At 42.3% G+C, this 20662-nt stretch overlaps 1 protein-coding gene across 1 annotated transcript in view; it reads left to right on the top strand.

Moving 5' to 3' along the window:
• The first annotated feature begins 2176 nt into the window (after positions 1-2176).
• Positions 2177-20662, top strand: part of IL1RAPL2 (interleukin 1 receptor accessory protein like 2) — a 524968-nt gene continuing 506482 nt past the window's right edge. Inside the window, exon 1 of the mRNA XM_065411176.1 lies at positions 2177-2258. Coding sequence (XP_065267248.1) covers positions 2177-2258 — 82 coding nt within the window. The remainder of the gene's footprint in view (positions 2259-20662) is intronic.

Here is a 20662-nt window from a genome sequence, read left to right as displayed (position 1 = left end):
CAGCCTCAAAAGTGCTACTTTCCAATGGTGGCACTTAAAGAAATGACCTAAATCTACCCCGTAGGCTTTCAGTCTCTTTGGGCAGACAGACCGATTAGGAAACCACTACAGTGGTTGAAATCCTGGTCCCACTGAAGCCAATGGCAAAATCCTGTCCCTATTGAAATCAGTTGGCAAAAATCCCATTATCTCTAGCCTGAATAATATATTAGTAAGTAGAATTTGCTTTGGTTTTTATAGTCTATTTGCTGCAGAGTAGTTAGTTTAAAAAAAAAAAAAATCCAGTGTGAAACAAGGACCTGAGTTACCTACCTCTGCTGTAATAACTGAAGAGAGCAAAGTGGAGAAAGCAATTTGCAAAGCTACACTTGAAAGTCATTCTAGCATAACATCATCATTGCAATTAGCCATCAAAAGATTTGTTCCATTACATTTTTTTTAACTGTCTCGTCAAGATGGCTCTACTTGTATCAGGATTTGGTACTCCAAGGAGAGGTTAAGAAAAAATGAATACTAATTCTTTCATTAACCATCGTGAGACAGCCTTCACTTCTCATAATTCTTCACGTAGCCTTTTGGTCCTCTAACACGGTAACCCTGGGGAATCAATAGGCATAAAGTGCTCAAGGAAAGGTAGAATTCGGGAGAAAGAAGCACTGCATATTTATAGCTATAGTACTGTAGCGAGGGGTGGGGAGAGGATAGAGTCTTAAAATGAAGTGGTACTTTTGAAATAATAGAATAGCAGCATAATTGCCATCATACAAGAGATTATCCATGGTCCCTTACACTTTCTTCACATGACGGTTAGGCTGGTAGTAAAATTAGAAGGGGGAAAAGACATAATGTAATAAACTCAAATTAAAACATGATTTCCAGAAAATCACAGGCCGTATACACGCTTTTGATATCTTATTATTTAAAAGAACTTTCAGATCTGTATGCAATAATTCACTGGTCCTCTAGTTGTGGATGCTTCTGAAGAGATGGGGGGCTATCCAGCTGAATATTTTATTTCTCTGTGTGAACTTAAATATTTATTTCCTTTGCCTTTAGCTTGATGGTTTCATATATTACTGTGCTTAAAAAAATAATTGCCGCTGTGAAATGTCATTCTGCTGTAAGGTGTTGAGTATTTATTCTTTTAATGCCTATACATTCCTAATACGGATGATCTAACTAGTGAGTGTTTTTGCTGAGAATAAAGGGCCTGATCCAAAACCTATTGAAGTCAATGGGGGTCTTTGATAAAGTTATGGCTTTCTAGGTCCTGATTCATGTTTCTTTTTAAGCATGTGGATCAGTGGAACTACATGTGCTTAAAGCTAATCCCATGTTTAAGAGCTGTTGCTGGTTTATTTAATATAGTTATTTTTTATATACACATAAGGGGCTGAATTCTACTCTACTGTGTTGTATATTTGCAACTGCACTTTCTTGAGTGACTTTGATAAATGAAAGTGGAACTTGTTCCAATAACTATATAAATTAAAACTGCAAATTTTAAACTTGATTTCTCTCCTTTCTAAACTAGGTAATATAAAGCTGACAGTAAAATTCTCAGGAAAGACTAATTTTATCTCTCTAATAAGAACCTTGAGACTTGCGTTCATTGACTTCTAAATTTCATTCACCCATCTTTAGTTCATTTTATAGGTGACATCTCGGAAATAGTAATAATGCATTGCAACAGCTCTTGCAATGTTACCAGTGGGGAAATAAGGTTTCTAAGAGAAATTATGCAAAGAACTGTTCTTAGATCTTGTCATGTAATGTGGGAGATCAAAGTATTTTAGAAGATACCTTTTCTGTGTAGGAGACAACTCTGACTGTGGCCATCAGAATCTCCTGGCTAGAACAGACAAAAATCTAATTGATATAATAGACATGTACTATATCAAATAAATAGTTTAAACTGTTTCTAAAGGGGGAAAAAAGTTTCTACGTGTCATTTTTAAAACTTTTGTCTGATACTCAGATAAATTATTCATTTTGAAACGTTTTCCTAGCTCTGCATAACGCCCCCTGCTGCCCCCCAGAAGTCACTATATTAAGCCATTGCCCTATAATGATTCTTTGAGAAATGTTCAACTCTAGCTGTTGCTTTGTTGTAGCGAAGAGCTGTGATTCAGACTTCCTGCTCTGTTTGCATTTCAGCTGTCAACGGAAGTGAAAGATGAAGACTCCCGTTCTCTTGGTTCTTGTGATCTGTACAGTCGTCAGCACAAATTTGAAGTTGGTATCAAAGAGAAATTCCGGTAAGTCTCAGAAAAATGTGATCGCTATTTGATATTTAACAAAGTCTGGCTTTGGTGATCATGTCATAGGCCCAGTTTTTGTTCTGCATGCATAATCCTTGTTGATTAATTATTTAGGAAGGGTGGTATCCAACACAAACTGCCTGCTACCTGTGCAACAGGCTAAACGTGGCATCCATGGAATTTCTGTCGGTGTGTTCATTGTATTGAAATATAATGACATTAAGCTTGAAGTGATTTACCACGAAAAATGCTGATCTGTCTAGCTTATGAGTATTTTAGGATTAGTCTTTTAAAAAAAAAATTATTTATTTATTTATTTTGTACAAGGGCCCGATTCTCACCTTGTGGAAGTATAAAAGGATCTTAAAAGTCAATATGAATTTACGTCCACTTTCAGGCCCCTTTACATTCTGGGTGGTGTAAAGGGGCCTATCTAAATAAGAATTGGGCCCAAAGTCTATAAAATGTCTTTAAAAAAATAAATAAAAAAATCTTATGTTGGCTCTATGCTAGCTATCATCTAGCTTGAAAGAAGAGACCATCTAACCCGTAGAATTGGCACTGGCACCAAAAGTAACTTCTTGTCCAGAGGGTTATTTTTACCCAGTGTTTAAAGATGTGATCTGAACCTGCTCTCCTTTCTCAAGCTAAACTCTGACCTCAGAGGGATTCATGTCTGAGGAGGAAGAGCAGGATTAGGCCTCAAGACCTTGCATACAGTTGCGAATCTTCTGAGATCATAGTAAGTAGGTATTGAGCACGTTGTTGAATGTACGGTATATGCCTTATGTGGTTGATTGTGTCTAAGCTACTTTTTTGTGATGATTGCGTGCCACAGATATGAACTTAAGGGCTCTTAATGAACTGTCTGCCCTCAGTCTTTCAGCTACGATATGTAGCCAAAAAGTCATGTGTAAAAACAAATGACTTGTCTGGTGTCTGATTTTTTTTTTTCAGTTCAGTTTCTACCTTTCTCACTGGGAAATGTAGAAACTGATGTTTAATTTCTCATTATGGACTTTCACACATTTCTAGAGAGAGTGGTTAAGTCCATTTTTGGAATGGACAAATGCTAGGCAGATTTTTTTTATTATTTATTTTTAAAAAAATTGTTTAAAAATAGACATTTTTAAACAGTACCTTCTCTCTGGGATTTAGGCCAAATAAAATGTAACTCTTCTATTTAGTAAAACTATCTTATGGTCTTGAATTGTTAGTACATCATGGGCCAGATCCCAATTCCCTTAGGCCGGCACTCTTGCTGAAGTCCGGTGATTGGGCTTTGGTCATAACAAGGAGCTTGATGCGAAGTCTATTGAAAACAATGGAAGCCTTTCCATTGACTACTTCGGCCTGACCCGAAGCTTGTGGAGTAGTGTGACACTTCCTGTGGGTGCTCAGGTTTGTGATGCACTTTACTACTGTTTGTATTCTTTTAGATGGAATATATGGGTTAAAGGTGTTACCACAACCCAGTCACTGTCCAACGTTAAACAGTGTAAAACAAGGTTTGAGTTTTGGTATACAGAAACCTCTGCCTGCTTAGCACTAGGGCAAACATACCATTAAATGTCCTGTTAATCTTGTGTTAAAGGTGAAGGAAAAAAACAGTTAAAGCCTTTGAAATGTAAAATATTATGTAACAACATCTCTTGTTTCCTTTCCCTCTAGCTGGGAAAACTCTTGTGTGACAGTCTCTTAGATGGTATCAAAGACGGTAACTGTCCTGTTTGGGAAAAGAGAAGAAGTTAGTTGAGATGGGCTGAAGCTGCTGGTGCTGTTAAAGTCCAAACCTGTTTCATCCCAGGTGGTGGTTGGGATTCAGTTGGCTGGAGAGAAGTGGCAGTTTTATCTGTGGTGTCTCTCTCTGGCCTGATTAGAATGATGAAGTCCTGGGATCTCAGGAGACAGGGGTGGCAGCCATGATGGTAAAGTTTGCTCCAGTAGCCAATTTTTCTTCTGAAATCTCTTTCCTTTAGGACTCCAAAAGGAACTGATGGGAAGGATAGCTCATTTCCTCATTATTTTGTCCACTAATTAGGCCTAGTTTCTGACACACCAGTTTTGGTTCATTAATTTCTGGTTCCCCATTTTCTTGTTTACTTAGCATGATCTTAATGCAGTCCTGGAGTTTATATTAGTAGGCCTCTTTGTTTGGACTAATTAAGTCTGCCTCCCTTTTGTACTGTTTTCCATCAGCATTTGTTATAGATTATGGTGTGACATCTTAACTTATTCTCACTTTTGATAGTCAAGCTTACAATTAGGGTAAATTTGTAGGCCCAATTATCAAAACACCATCACCTACCCTCAGCATGACGGAGTCTTGTCTCTGCCTGCTGTGGTTCAGCTCCTTGAAATTACCAGTCCCTGACAACACAGGCACAAGTTAGCCATACGCCAACTCCAGAGTCCTCCACTGACCACTCACAGAATTACCAGGCCTGCGGTTCCCAAAGGAACAGTACCCCCCCAGTTATACTTTAGAACATAGCTCTGCTGAACGCACAGAACTAAAACTTGTTCTTGTTTTTACTATAAATATATTATCAAAGAATGGAGATTCAAGTGATAGTGAGTAAGAATATTGGTCAGAAATGAAATGGCTACATATAAAACAAATGGTAACATGTTTTCTAGAGACTAAACTTAACTAATAAGGCATTTCTCTATCTCCTACAGCAAAGCTTACTCAAAATTCTTTCCTCAGTGTTCTCAAGCAGTTTGGTTGAGACCCCTTCTCATCCGATCAAGTCCGCTGACTGCAGATTGAAGGAATACCTAGGGATTCATCTGTACCTCAGATATTAGGGTTGCCAACTGTGACTGAAGCTATTCTGGGAGATTTTTTCCCCAACATGACGTAATGTCGTTTCTTAAAATATCCTATTTAAATCTCCCAGATTGCTTTCAATAGTCACCAAGAGATCGATGCCGATTCTGGGAGACTCCAGGCCAATCCTGGAGGGTTGGCAACCCTATCAGATATAGTTTCAAAAATTCGTTGGGTTACTCCTAAACAGGATAATCCCTGCTATTTACCTCTTGCTGTTAATTTCCTCTCTTTGAAGACTTCACAATCCTTCATTAGCATTCGGCTCACATCTATGAGTGGAGGCCTGTTGTGAACCACACAATTCTTTATACATGTAAATGGACAAATGTTACTTGTCTGAAAGAAAACTTGCTTGTCACCTTTGCTGGTGACCAGTCCCTAGACACAGACCGTAAGAACATAATTTTCTGTATGTGTGTAACTCCTTACCCAACATCCATACATGTGTTTTGCAATGATAGTGATGAGCAGTGACACACAGGCTTTCATTAGAGACCTCCCAGGACAGTCTTTGGTGAACTAGAGTGGAAATACTAGACAAAGGGGATTCCTTTAACCCTTATGCCCTCTGCCAGTTGGCATCCGGAGGTCCCTGGGGCAGGAGATGAGATGAGAAATAAGGTGAAATCTTGCCCCTATTGAAGTCAATGGAAACTTTGCCATTGAATTCAAAAGGGCCAGGATTTCACCCATGGTATGTGGGAGCTGGCAGTATTATGACTTGCTGTGTGGTATCAATAGGACCTGGATGAGTAAATATCCTTTTAAAAGGATACAAGGGTTCTAGCTAATCACAAATTGAATATGCCAACAGTGCAAAGGTGTTGTGAAAAAGGCAAACGTCATTCTGGGATGTATTAACAGGAATGTCATATATAAGACCTCAGAGGTAACCGTTAAGCTCTACTCAGGACTGATGAGGCCTCTGTTGAGGTACTGTGTCCAGTTTTGGGCACTGCACTTTCAGAAGTGAACAAACTGAGGAAAGTCCAGAGGAAAGCAACAAAAAATGCTAAAAGGTTTAGAAAACATGGCCAGCGAGGAAAGGTTGACAGAACTGGGCATGTTTAGTCTAGAGAAGAGAAGGCCGAGGAGGGACCTGGTAAGTCTTTTAATATGTAAAAGGTGGTGGTGGTTATTAAAGAGGACAGTGTTTAATTGTTCTCCACTGGGGTAGGACAAGAAGTAATTGGCATAGTTTGCAGCAAAGGAGATTAAAGTTGGATATTGGCGGGAGGGGCTTTCTAACTATAAGAATAGTTACACAGTGGAACAGGTTACCTAGGAAGGTTATGGAATCCCCATCATTATAGGTTTAAGAACAGGTTAGACAAACATCTGTCAGGGATGGTCTAGGTATACATGGACCTGCTTCAGCACAGAAGGCTGGACTGGATGACCTCTTGAGGTCCCTTCCAGCCCTACATTTCTACAGTGTCTATGAAACCTAAAATATCTGTAGGTATAGTGTCTTCCAGCGGATAGTGTACCACTAGCTATATTTTAGTACATTGATCTTGGCTGCTTTCTTTGACTTACCTTGCAAAATGCCTTGAGTTATTGGCAGTTTTTGTCGATCTCAATTCAGGTTGAATACTAGTAGGGGAAAAAACCCTTTAATATATTAGACTGCCTACTGCTAAATTTAACCTACTGGAGTAAATTCCTCATCTGGGTGGGCCAGTGTATCCCAAGCATAAGATGAAAGAAAATACGGATTTAAGACCGAAATATATAGTGTCCCTTTGTAACTACATGCATATATGTGGCTAGCTTTCTACTTTCTATATGCATTCTTTCTTATATGCACCCTATGATTTTTAGGCTGCTATGTGGAGCAGAACATTGATTTTTTTTCTCTCTCAATGTATGTGAGAAATGCACTGTCTGTGATTGAAGTATTTGAAGCACAATTGATAACTTTACCCTTTCCTGAAAAGGTCCTTTACATTGGAAGAACTACCTTTTGATTGCTTGACTGCATGCGGGGGACTTCACTGAATGTCATGTGTCATGTCCGCATACATTGCATGGAGGAAAGAACATCAGAGAAGCTGCTATTCTTATTATTTATATTACAGTAGTGCCTAGGAACGCTACTCATGGACCAGGATCCCACTGTGCTTGGTGCTGTATTAAACACAAAACAAAAAAACAATCAAGAAGCTTACAACCCAAGTATAAGACAAGGGACAATAGATAGATACAGACAGCGAGGGGGGTGCAGGGAAACAGACCATACTAGTCAACTTGACAGGCAGTAGTCTTGGCAGACAAACAGCTTAACTGTTGTCAAGTTAAATAGTTCAAGGCTGTAGATTCTGTTGCCTGAATAGGTTTGGCTGAATCATTACTGGAATTGTGTCTAGGAGGTGACATAGTTTTAGATTTTTGGCTCAGAACTAATCCTGAGAACTACAAAATCTTAAATTTCAAAACCCTTGAACTTCTAAGGGCTTGTCTACATTGCCGGCTGGATTGATGGGCAGTGATCAATCCAACAGAGGTCGATTTATCACGTCTAGTCTAGACACGATAAATTGCCTGCCAAGTGGTCTCCCATCTAATCCGGTACTCCACCAGGGCGAGAGGGGCAGGCGGAGTCGAGGGGGGGGAGTGTCAAGCATCGACTTACCACATTGAAGACACTGTGGTAAATTAATCTAGGTACGTCGACTTCAGCTACATTATTCACGTAGCTGAAGTTGCGTAACTTAAATCGATTTTCCCCCCACCCCCAGTGTAGACTGGGTCCTAAGTGTCTTAAATCCCCATATCAGTGTTGCTGCGTGAGTCCATCTCTGGCTAGTGCGGTATCAGTATTGGGCTCATAGAATTTGAGCCACCCAGGACTCTGCTTTCACAGCCCTGGCACAAAATGCTTTAAGCTGTCATCAGTGCTTAAAAGCTGTGTCCTTTTTGCAGAGAGTTAATCACTGTGTCTATTTCACTTCTTGTTTCCCTGCTGCCTCCCATCTGTTCAGCTTGAAATGAGGAGGAGGAGCTAGCACCATGTGATCAGTTAATCCTCCATGGGCCACCAGCGATTAATCTGTGAAGCACCAGTAGTCCATGCACTTTATTAAGGGAAACTCTGCCATGGTTCTCTCTCCTCTAGAGAGGAAGCAGCATTACCGATATAGCAGTAGCCAGGTGACAGCTGGCAACATTGAGAGATTCTGTTCAACAGTGGAGAGGAATGGAGATGCATATAGAAAAAAACAGAGCAAATAGCGCAATTTGTTGAAGGGTTAGCTACCTTGATCTCATATGGTTGCAATGCTGAACTTTGCTAAAAATTGGAGCCTGTTTAAATATTGCACTTGGTTAAAATTAACTAATTTATGATGAAAGCATTTAAAATATTGAACGGATTTAGGAAGAAAGCCTAGCCCCTTCCCAAAAGAAGCGCTATAGTAGGAAACAGATAAAGAAAAGTGAATACCCATCTTTCCAGGGTGCAGTGAAATGCCAAGGTAGGATCTTGGAGGGAATCAAAATAAGAAAAATGTGGAATAGAAATGTATATTAACTTCTGAGTTACAAGTCAAATGCTGTTGGGCATGCACAGCACTTGAATGGTTGAATGTATCAGACAAAGAAAGGGGCCTTTGCCCTGGGAAGCTTACAAATTCAAGGCCTCATACAGAATCCACTGAAGTTAATGGAAAGCCTCCCACTGACTTCATAAAGTCCAAAAGGGACCATGATGATCCTCTAATCTGATCTCCTGCATCCCGCCTAGTTTCAGTTTCTAGCCATTGGATCTTGTTGTGCCTTTGTCTTCTCAGTGAGCTTTGGATCAGCCTTATGGCTTCAATTCTGCACAGAACTTAGACATAGGAGGTGTTTCATTGACACAAGTGGGTCTTCTCACATGCCTGAAGTTAGGCTCACATGCCTAAGTACCTTGCTGATTAGAACCTAAACACACAAGAGGGCACAATACTATGAAAATGAGGGATTTGGTGTCATAGTATAGGAGGAGGGGATGGGTGCCAGGAAGGAGAATGTGGAGAGGTGCCTTGCGGAGCTTTTGAAGGAGTGGAAGAAGGGGGCTTTAGGCATCAATTTGAAACCTCTTTCTGGAATAAGAAGTGGAGTTGAAAGAGTGGAAAAGTCCAGAGGCCCCAGTGGGCCTGTGGGAACAGTCAGGGGACTTGGGCTGGGATATACAGAAGGTGGGGTGCAGACACCAGAGTGCCTGGGAAGCAACCATTTGAAAACCGAACTTAATAGGGAAGCAAAAGGAATGTCCCAAGCAAGGCAAGATTCCAGGAGGGTGTCTGCAGGGCAGCCGTGAAGATGATTTAATCCGTTTTCCAGCACACAGTGAATACTTATGTCTCAGTTTATGACTATTATGACAATCACCGGGCCTTAGCAACACTCTAGCAGATGGCCTAGAACACAATTTTATACTTGCAAAATAAGTGTATTTTGCTGCAAAAGACCATGAATGTGTAAAAGCTAATTTCTTATCTCTTATAACATTTAAATCCACTTGTAATGTTCTGGTTCTCTGTTGCTACTTTATATGGACGTATACATCACATTCTCTGTTCTCAGTGTCAATATAAACTCCTTCGGGACCTTCCTAACACTGCATCAACTATTAAAAAACAAACATCTTGCCCCTTCACTGGAGTTCTTCATGTTGCACTGTGAATGCTATCAACTTTGTTCAAACCATCACTTCCTTTTGAGCTGCCCTTGTGTAACTAGTTTATTTAATATTTTACTCGCAGCTATTGAATAATTGAGTTCCCCACAGTAGCATTTTGTGTATGAGTGAATAGACAGACCCGAAGAAAGGCAAAAGCACTTATTTAACAGTATAGGCTTCTTGCTGAATTCCCCTTAGCCCGCTCCCACAGAGAAGGGGGTATTGCTAGTGGGCTGCATCCTGCTCAGGAGACCACTTATCTCAGTAGGATTTGGCCTGTTCATTCATAAGTAACTCTGGCCTAAAACTGACTTGCTAGTTGAAAACAAATTTCAACCATCAAGGCATGAACCAAGCTGAACTTAACCTGCCACATAATCTTACCGAGGGGTAATTCTCATCCTCTTGCCTGTAAAAATCGCCTCTCCCAAATGTGCACCTGTCATGGGTGTACTTCTGGCCCCACTGAAGTGAATGGGAGTTTTGCCAACTGACTTTAGCGGGGCCAGGACTTCACCCAGGGTTTGTAGCAATCATTCATCATAGTTGGTCTAAACTGAGGGCTGGATCCTGCCACCTTTACTCAGGTGAGAAAATCGTGTTTGGTCAAGTAGTTTTATTATCTGAATTTTTCTTTGTAAGTAGGGACAATGCGTATGACTAAGGGCCTGAATCTTCATTCTTTAATGTAAAGTCTTCAGGGCGGGTATTGTGTACCTTTGTGTATGGAAAGTACTAGGATGCTCATACTGCTGTACTAATGATAATGGATAAATGTTTACGTTAAAGCTTTACTTCAAAAAAGCAAGCTAGTCGGTGTCACAGAAGACTGAGAGTTTCTAGGTCTGCCTCTGACTTCTTGTATGATCTGAATTGTGTAAGCCCAAATTTTCAAAAGTGGCCATTAATTTTGGTTCCCCAATTTGAGAGGAATAGTACCTGGCTGAGCACATCTCTTGAGCCAGATCTTAGGGCATTATAGTACCTGGAAAGATATTGGAACAAATTATTATAGAATCCATTTGTAAGCACCTGGATGATAGTAAGATTATATGGAATGCCCACCATGGATTTGTCAAGAGCAAATCTTGCCAAATCAACCCAATTTCCTTCTTTGACAAGGTTACTGGCCTACTGGATGGTGGGTAAGGGAGAAGCAGTAAACAGGATATATCTTGATTTTGTTTTTCTTTTTTTAGAAAGGCTTTTGACACAGACCCATGTAACATTCTCAAAGACAATTAGGGAAATATGGTTTTGGTGAAATTACTATGAGGTGGGTGCACAACTGTCTGAAAGACTGTGCTCAGAGTAGTTATCACGGGTTTGCTGTCAAAATGGGATGACCTATGTAGTGGGGTCCTGTAAGGATCAGTACTGGGTCCAGTTCTAGTCCATATTTTCATTAATGACTTGGATAATGGTGTGGAGAGTGCTTGTAAATTTTCAGATGACCCCAAGCTTGGAGGAGGGGGGGGCCTTGCAAGCACTTTAGAGGACAGGATTAGAAGTCAAAATGACCTTGACAAATTGGCATGCATCTGACGAAGTGGGTATTCACCCACGAAAGCTTATGCTCCAATACGTCTGTTAGTCTATAAGGTGCCACAGGACTCTTTATTGCTTTTTACAGATCCAGATTAACATGGCTACCCCTCTGATACTTGCCAAATTGGGTAACTGGTCTGAAATCAACCAGATGAAATTCAACAAAGACAAGTGTAACCTATTTGACTTAGGAAGGAAAAATCAAATGCACAACTACCAAATGGGGAATAACTGGCTAGGGGGTAGTACTGCTGAAAAGGATATGGTGGTTATAGTGGATCACAGCTGAATATGAGGCAACAATGTGATGCAGTTGCAAAAAAGGCTAATGTCATTCTGGGCCGTATTAAGAGGAGTGTCACATGTAAGACACAGGAGGTAATTGTCCCACTCTACTTGGCACTGGGTCAGGCCTCATCTGGAGTACCTGTGTTCAGTTCTGGGCCCCTCATTTTAGGAGAGATGTGGACAAATTGTTGAGAGTCCAGAGGAGAGCAACAAAAATGCTAAGTTTAGAAAACATGACATGGGGGGCGGGGGAGAGGCATGTTTCGTCTTGAGTGAGTCTGGACGGGGAGGGCTGATAAGTCTTCAAATATGTTAAGAGGTATTGTAAAGATGGTGGTGTAGGTAGAACAAGAATTGTAATGGGCTTAATCTGCAACAAGGGAGATTCAGGTTAGATATTAGGAAAAACTTTCTAACTATAAGGGTACTTAAGTTCAAGAATAAGCTTCCAAGGGAGGTTGTGGAATCTCCGTCTTGGAGGTTTTTTTTAAGGACAGGTTGGACAAACACCAGTCAGGGATGGTCTAGGTTTGCTTGCTCCTGTCTCAGCCAGGGGGCTGGACTTGATGACCTCCCAAGGTCCCTTCCAGCCCTACATATCTGTGATTCAGCAGGACCGGAGAACCAATAACTCTTTAAAGAGCTCTAGGTACTGCCATTATGAATTAAATACAAGCCCGAACATAAAATTTCTGTCCGCTGAATTTAAAGATTTACGTTCTGTTTGTTGCTGTGAAAAATCACACTTACCATGCAAAGTGCACTGCAGTGAGGAAATTTGATTTAAAAAGTTGTAAGCAATGAATGCCCACAATTGCTGCCTCAGATGCTCCCTTGTCTTTACATGGAGTCTGTAATGAAATCTATTACTGACTGCAGTTTAAAAACAATAAGCGATAACATTAAGGGGGGAGGGGGAGGAGTGTGTGAAATGGCTATGGGAGATTGTGATAAAATGGAGAAATATGATGATTTGTTTTTTCCCCCCCGGTAGTTGAAGTAAGTTCTTTGAACTAATTATAATAAAGTAAAGCTTAAAATTTCACTCCAACTCTGATGAAGGGCTGGGTTAAATATTTTCACGTTGTTGACTTGTGACAAAGGGAAGTGATTCTTTTAGTACTTTGTGCAAGGGCTGGTGGATAGACCTGCATGGTATTCTCCTATTATGGTACCAGCTATTACTTGCTAAAGGAGACATGATTGCCTGTCTATGAGCTGAAAGCTAAATTGATCCAAGTAGCAATGTCACCCTTAGGGGAGTATGTTTATCATTTTATCATCTCACCCTTTCAAAACCAATCAATTCTTCCCTATGCGGAGCATGATTAGTACTTGTAATCAGCTCAGAGGAAGATACATAGTACACTGGAGATAGGTCCGAGAAGAATTTGTGGTCAAAGATTTGCGTTTATTTTCAGGCAGTGGTTGATCCACTGTGTGTGTGTGTGTGTGTGTGGAGGTATCTGTGAGTAGCGGGTAAAAGTCACATGCATATTTTGCTGTTACTGAAACAAAATTAGAGAGCCTCCCATCATGGCGATAAATGTGACACATACTAGAACACTTAAGACCTGTGCTGTGTCCTCATCTCTTGATAAGAGACCCGAACAAAATCGCTTCAGGGTTTAGTTTGGGAACTGAATACAACCGCTCACTACTTCAAGGTTTGGAACCCTCTCATGCCTTCCACTTAACTCAATATCCTACTCCAGCAAGTACTCCTTATTTATCCTCCAGTGATGCTCTCTGCTGAGGGGAGGAAGGACCACTGTTGGGCAAGGATGTTCCAGTTGGACTGGCCTCTTCCTACATGGTTTAAATGTTCTTCCTATATCTTCACATATGACAATTTGCTGTGCTACAAACTTCTTATGTGACCTTTAGTGAGTCATTGAGGGAACGTCTACGCAGCAAGAGCTGTGCATAGCTACTTCAAGAGGCTAAGCTTGAATCCAGCTAGCAGGTAACAATAGCAGTGACGGCCCTGTGGACGTGCTCGGCTCGCTAGCCTGTTCTGAAGCTCACGCTGTGCTGTCTTCGCTGCTATTGTTACTTGTGCTAGCCGCATTCAAGCTAGCTTGGGCAAGCTAGCCCATGCACAGCCTTTGCTGTGTAGACTTACCTTGAGGGCCAGATATCTTTGAAAGTATTTAGGTGCCCAAAGATGTGGATAGGCACCTAGGTGCTTTTGAAAATGTCTTAATCTCTAGGCATCAGCTGTCCCATGTCTAAAATGGAGTAATAGAGTGAAACCTTTATTAAGTGACCTAGGCAGCTAGCCCAAAGCAGGTATTGATGAGACAAAAATAAGGAGCAGTTTTTGCCCACATTATGCTGCTGATCCAAGATCCACCAGCTTATTACTCCAAAATGACTTGCCATTCCAAGTAGATGATGCAGATCTTCATAATAGGATTGATCCTCTTCTTTCCTAAGTATCAGCAGTGAAAATGTGGATTTTAAGTTGTTTTGGCAGAGTTCTATGATTTTTTTAATACTAAACCACCAGACCATAATTATACCCAGATCTTGCCTGTGTCTGGGGCAGATCAATGTTTCAGCATCAAATGATTTCATACAGTTTTTTTTTTTTTTAAAGAAAGTAATTGACAAGTATATATGGAAAGGCAAATATTTTGTGTATTCAATTTTCTCCTAATAAAATGCTTGGCATCAAGAGTGATTTTTATCTCATCTCTGCAAGCTTTATTGCTATTATTATCAATGCTGAGTGCTTATATAGTTCTTTAAGCTTTTACAGATGAGAAGTGGTTTTTTATTTTTATTTATTTATTTTTTTTAAACAAAGGCCAGCATCGTTATTCCAATTTTACAGATGGGGAAACAAAGGTAGAGGGAGGTGAAGTGACTTGCCCAAGATCATCTAGCAATCCAGTTGCAGGTTGCGGAGAAGAACCCAGATCTCCAGAGTCTCCATCAAGTGGGCTAACCACTAGGCATACTGCTCGCCATTTAAAGATCTCCATGTTGTAGGATATCTCACAGGGAAGTTCTGCGGCTAAATTGGTGAGTGTGTGGAAAGTGTCTTGAATTCCTCAGATGAAGGTGGTAGAGAAGTAAAAGTAATAGCAATTATTTTGGCTTTATTATGAAAAAATAGAACATAGCTCTGCTTGGCACACGGAGACTGGTTGTAATATGTCCGCCATTCCATAGCAGTTGGCCTTCTAGATACTTTGTTGTGAAGGTCTCAAGTCTTGTTTGATACATAAAACAATAGTGTCACTTCAAGCTAGTTTTGAATTTAAACGGTGGCCTCGGGAGGAAAGTTGTGTGTGTTGGTTGAGTGCATTGAAAAAAATGCATTTGATTTACTTGAGGGACTGACTGAATTGCTCCTTAAGAGCCACCCCAGTCTCTTGGGCAGGACTTACCCTAGAGATCGAGAGTGTCTTCCGAGGCTCTCTGGGAAATACCCATTTCATAGACTGCAACAACTCCACTTTCCAGGCTGCTGAATAAATGTGGATCTATCTAGACTTAATTTTTTGCTTTTTGCAAAGCCAACAACCTTTTCATTTCCTCCTCTTCCTCTCAAGTGTTGGTATGCCAATAGTCTTGAATGGCCCTCTCCAAGGACACTTTGGTGTTAGTGTAAGTTCGCGTTCTTTTTAACGGCACATTAATCCCTTCCTCTTGTTGTTCAAATATATGTAGTCCGAGTTCAAGAGCTCTCTGTGAAATGTGCATTGGAAATGTGCCACTGTGTTAAGTAGGGGTGGAATGCTACCCTATCTACTTCTAGTGTGGTACTGTGAATAGGGCACGACACTGGGATTGGCAGACCTGGGTTCTAGTCCTAGCTCCGCCACTGACCTGCTGTGTGACCTTGGGCAAGTCACTTTCCCTCTTTGTGCCGCTTTTCCCTTCCACCCTCTGCTATTGTGTCTGTTTAGTCTGTAAGCTTTTTGGTCTGTAAGCTGTGTGTTACAAACACAGTGCCTAGCAATTCTTGGTTGGGACTCGAGGCTACTGTAATACATTACTGCTTATATAAATAGCTGCTCCCTTCATGGGACTTCAGCTTAGAAACTCAGTCCAAACCTCTTTAGTTACTTTCACTGTTTGCTATGTTCAGGCACCTCTGCGCCTCCAGGTTTTGGACAGATCTGGATGGGACAATAAGCATGATAATAACTTGCGGTTATTTTTACAGTGTCTCCAGTCCAGCAGAAAACACTAAAATCTACTCATCTTCTGACTCCTTGCATGACCTTGTGACACTTCATGCCCAATTATGCAAAGCTAAGGAGGCTCATACAATTTGGATGAGATTCAGAGAAACATCTGAAAATATAGCTAGCAAACAGGATGAGTACTGCAAACGGATGTTCTGTCCGCATTCAATGCGACATCTCTATTTGTAGGCAAACCAAAGGACTAAACTGGAAACCATGCTTGGCGTGGGATTTTTTAGTGTCATTGGCGCAGTCTGGAAACTAAAGCGCTTTGGCTGATTGTTCTAATTTTGGTCAGCATAATTTTTATTAACAATGACTTTGCAACCTATTACTTACAGCATTATGCTTTTTTCGTCTGGGCTGGGGTGAGTCAATCTGCTCTCCACTGCTCAGTGTTATCTGCAAATGTTAAGCATGTTGCTGACTTGGCGAAGCAGAGAGAAACCTGAATGTAGCCACCTGGGTTGCTAGGCTCCTGGGGATCTTCATAAACATGAAATAAATAAATACATAAAAATGCAAACTATTGAGAGAGGGTCCCTATCAAAGTCCCCATTGAAATATGCCTATGAATGAGATGTTGCATCCATCGTTGTGCAGGAAGAGCTGAATTGTTGGAGGCTTTCTTAGACCTAGGGGGGGTTGGAGATCTGACATGAACTGCTGGCATGTATTTAGAGTTATCTGTAGAACATGAAGATTAGAATGTGACCTGAGATCACAGCTGCTCCGATGTAGAGCTGGGCCATTTTTTTTTTTTAACAAATAGGAAATTTGCTGGAAAATGCATTCCCCCCCCCCCCCCCCGCCCCAGAATATTAAAACTATTCATGAATTTGGGTAGAATATGGCAAAAGGTTTCAGCTGTGAAAAATCTGGAAAATATTTTTCAACCATTTTGAAGTTTGTGTTTCGAAGCTCCATTTTCACAATGAAATGTCAGGTCGAAATGGTATTTGCAATGTTTCATTTGACCCAAACAAAGTTTCTAAAGTCTGTGGTTTCCATTTTTTAGTTTAAAAACTCCCAGTTTTGGCTCAAAATGAGCACACCCTCTTTGTTTGGCTTGCCTACAGATCCAAAAAATGAAGTATTTGCTCAGTGCTACTCAGATGCCCATGGCAATGAGGGTCAAGATAGTACCTGGGTGGGTGGATAGACATCCCATTGGGATTAACTGGGAAAAGGGAAATACTACATTCCCAAGTACCATGAAGGAGCAAAGACTTTGTTGCTGGATTTTTATTTCCAGAGAGAATGAAGTGGTGGGGATTTACCCAAACTTATCCAGGGTGCAGGATGGCCACCAGAACAAAATGTTAATATAAAATCCTGTGCCAGCAAGAGTGAATTTAGGATCATCCTCAAGGCCTCTTCAAATGGGTTTCTCTAAAGTGTCTTCTCATAGGAAAGATTTGTCCATGACTTTGTTACAGGAAGTGGGTGATAACCTCTGGAACAACCCTACCCTTAATCCACATGTTGCTGAACATGCTGGTGTACAACGGAAGAGGTCTATATAGTAGAATGTTTCATTGCTCTGATCAATGCTAGTTTGTTTTTTAGGTTTGCACAAAACTGCTCACTTTTCCACAGGGGCGGCTCTATGTATTTTGACGCCCCAAGCCCGGCAGTCAGGCGGCTTTCGGCGGTGCACCTGCGGGAGGTCCGCTGGTAATGTGGATTCGGCAGCACGCCTGCGGGAGGTCCGCTGGTAACGCGGATTCGGCGGCATGCCTGCGGGAGGTCCGCCGGTCCTGCGGCTTCGGCGTACCCGCCACTGAATTGGCAAAGCTGCGGGACCGATGGACCTCCCGCAGGCATGCCGCCGAAGACTCCCTGATTGCCGCCCCCACAGCGATCGGCAGGCCGCCCCCTGCGGCTTGCCGCCCCAGGCACGCGCTTGGTGCGCTTTTGCCTGGAGCCGCCCTGCTTTTCCACAGTTGTTGGATTCCCCTTGCATTCAGTATTATGACACATAATATACCCGTAAAGAAAATCCAGATCTCCTTTAATGGTTTTGTTGTGCACCTGAAGGTTGTGCATTCTCATCAACGTAATTACTAGGATAATTTAGTACTCGTGCTGTGCTTTACTACTGTGCTTTCCAACAGGGAGCTTTAAAAGGTAATTTTGAGCTTACATTTTTTAAGATGGTTAGGAAAATATTTTTAGAGGCAGTAGAATTCTATTTTTTGCATCAACTAATAGCCCCTTAAAGATCTACTCTTAAATCAGCATTAATCTGGCAGGGAGGACGATGGCAGAGCAGTCAGTCACTGTGTTATTGTAGTGAGAATTCAGACTCTGAGTCCCAAGGCAAAGTTCTCCAACTAAGAAGCTTTCTAGTGCTAGTGGTGATCAGTTTCGAATTTTCCAAGTGAGGCCCCTCTCTCTGTGGGGAAGCTCTATGCAAGCAGTTTCTTGCACACTTAGGGTGACCAGACAGCAAATCTGAAAAATCGGGACAGAGGGTGGGGGTGGGGGGGTAATAGGAGCCTATATAAGAAAAAGACCCAAAAATTGGGACTGTCCCTATAAAATTGGGACATCTGGTCACTCTACGCACACTGTACTGTGTATGCTAATGCTATAATTTACATATGGCGACCTAATTTGTGCAGGCAATTAGGAACAAGATGGCTTGGTGTGTGCAGATTGATTGGAGATCATCAGAAAGGTATTGCTGGGTCTTCCAACCCATGTGGCATTTGGGGAAGGGTGCTACTGGGCCAGGAGCCCCAAATCCTTTCACTGGTACATCGTGATCTGGAGGAGTGTGGGACACAAGTGGAGATCTGGTTGTTCCACTGTCTCCTTCCACTCCAGCCTGTTGTCTTTGCTTCTGCTATTCAGCAACCTTTGCCTCCTAGAGAAGAAAAATCTTTTATGCTGCCCTAGAAACTAGTGGTGAAGCTCCTGTCCCATGTGGCCTCCTAGAGCCCTGACACCCCACAGTGATTTCTTGGTTCTGTTCCACTCTGCGAAACTGAAACCCAGCCTGGATCATGCCACAATCCCTTTTTTCTTAGGATGAGACTCACTAGCACCGACTACAGCAAGTTTCAACACCATGTAAGGGTATGTCTACACTACAGGATTAATCCGAATTTATATAATTCGAATTTAGGAAACCGATTTTATAAATTCGAATGTATTCGGCCACACTAGGCACCATTAATTCGGTGGTGTGCGTCCAAGCTACCGTAGTAGCATCGATTTCCAGAGCGTTGCATTGTGGGTAGCTTTTCCATAGCTATCCCATAGTTCCCGCAGTCTCCACCCCCCTTGGAATTCTGGGTTGAGACCCCAGTGCATGATGGGGCAAAAAACATTGTCGCAGGTGGTTCTGGGTACAGCCTCCCCCTCCCTCCCTGAAAGCAACGGCAGACAACCATTTCGCGCCTTTTTTCCTGAGTGAACTCTGCAGACTCCATTCCGCAGCAAGCATGGATCCCGTTGTGCTCCAGAACGCAGTCTTGAACATTGTAAACACCTCGCGCGTTCTTGTGGAGTTTATGCTTACCCAGGACCAGAAAAAAGAGGCGAGGAGGAGGAGGCGGCGATTGCAGCGCAGCGACAAGCGTGATGAGGACATGGACACGGACACAGAATTCTCTGAGACCGCGGGCCCCGGTGCTTTGGAGATTATGATGTTAATGGGCCAGGTTATAGGCTTGGAACACCGATTCTGGGCCCGGGAAACAAGCACAGACTGGTGGGACCGCATAGTGCTGCAGGTGTGGGACGATTCCCAGTGGCTGAGAAACTTTCGCATGCGTAAGGGCACTTTCATGGAACTTTGTGACTTGCTTTCCCCTGCCCTGAAGCGCCAGAATACCAAGATGAGAGCAGCCCTCACAGTTGAGAAGCGAGTGGCGATAGCCCTGTGGAAGCTTGCAACGCCAGACAGCTACCGGTCAGTCGGGAATCAATTTGGAGTGGGCAAATCTACTGTGGGGGCTGCTGTGATGCAAGTAGCCAAAGCAATCACGGAGGTGCTGCTACGAAAGGTAGTGACTCTGGGAAATGTGCAGGTCATAGTGGATGGCTTTGCTGCAATGGGATTCCCTAACTGTGGTGGGGCGATAGATGGAACCCATATTCCTATCTTGGCACCGGAGCACCAGGGTACCCAGTACATAAACCGCAAGGGGTACTTTTCAATGGTGCTGCAAGCACTTGTGGATCACAAGGGACGTTTCACCAACATCCATGTGGGCTGGCCGGGAAGGGTTCATGACGCTCGCGTCTTCAGGAACACCAATCTGTTTAAACGGCTGCAGCAAGGGACTTACTTTCCGGACCAGAAAATAACCGTGGGGGATGTTGAAATGCCAATTGTTATTCTTGGGGACCCAGCCTACCCCTTAATGCCATGGCTCATGAAGCCATACACAGGCAGCCTGGACAGGAGTCAGGAGTTGTTCAACTACAGGCTGAGCAAGTGCAGAATGGTGGTAGAATGTGCATTTGGCTGTTTAAAAGGTCGCTGGCGATCCTTACTGACTCGCTCAGACCTCAGCCAAACCAATATCCCCATTGTTATTACTGCTTGCTGTGTGCTCCACAATCTCTGTGAGAGCAAGGGGGAGACCTTTATGGCAGGGTGGGAGGCTGAGGCAAATCGCCTGGCTGCTGATTACTCGCAGCCAGACACCAGGGCGATTAGAAGAGCACACGATGAAGCGCTGCGCATTAGGGAAGCTTTGAAAACCAGTTTCATGACTGGCCAGGCTACAGTGTGAAATTTATGTTTGTTTATCCTTCCTGAAAACCCGCCCCCTTTATTGACTCATTCTCTGTAAGGAACCCACCCTCCCCCTTCCCCCAGCTTGCTTTCAAAGGAAATAAAGTC

The sequence above is a fragment of the Emys orbicularis genome, chromosome 9, assembly GCF_028017835.1.
Source record: "Emys orbicularis isolate rEmyOrb1 chromosome 9, rEmyOrb1.hap1, whole genome shotgun sequence".
Lineage (NCBI taxonomy): Eukaryota > Metazoa > Chordata > Testudines > Emydidae > Emys > Emys orbicularis.
This window is presented reverse-complemented; position numbering and strand designations above follow the sequence as displayed.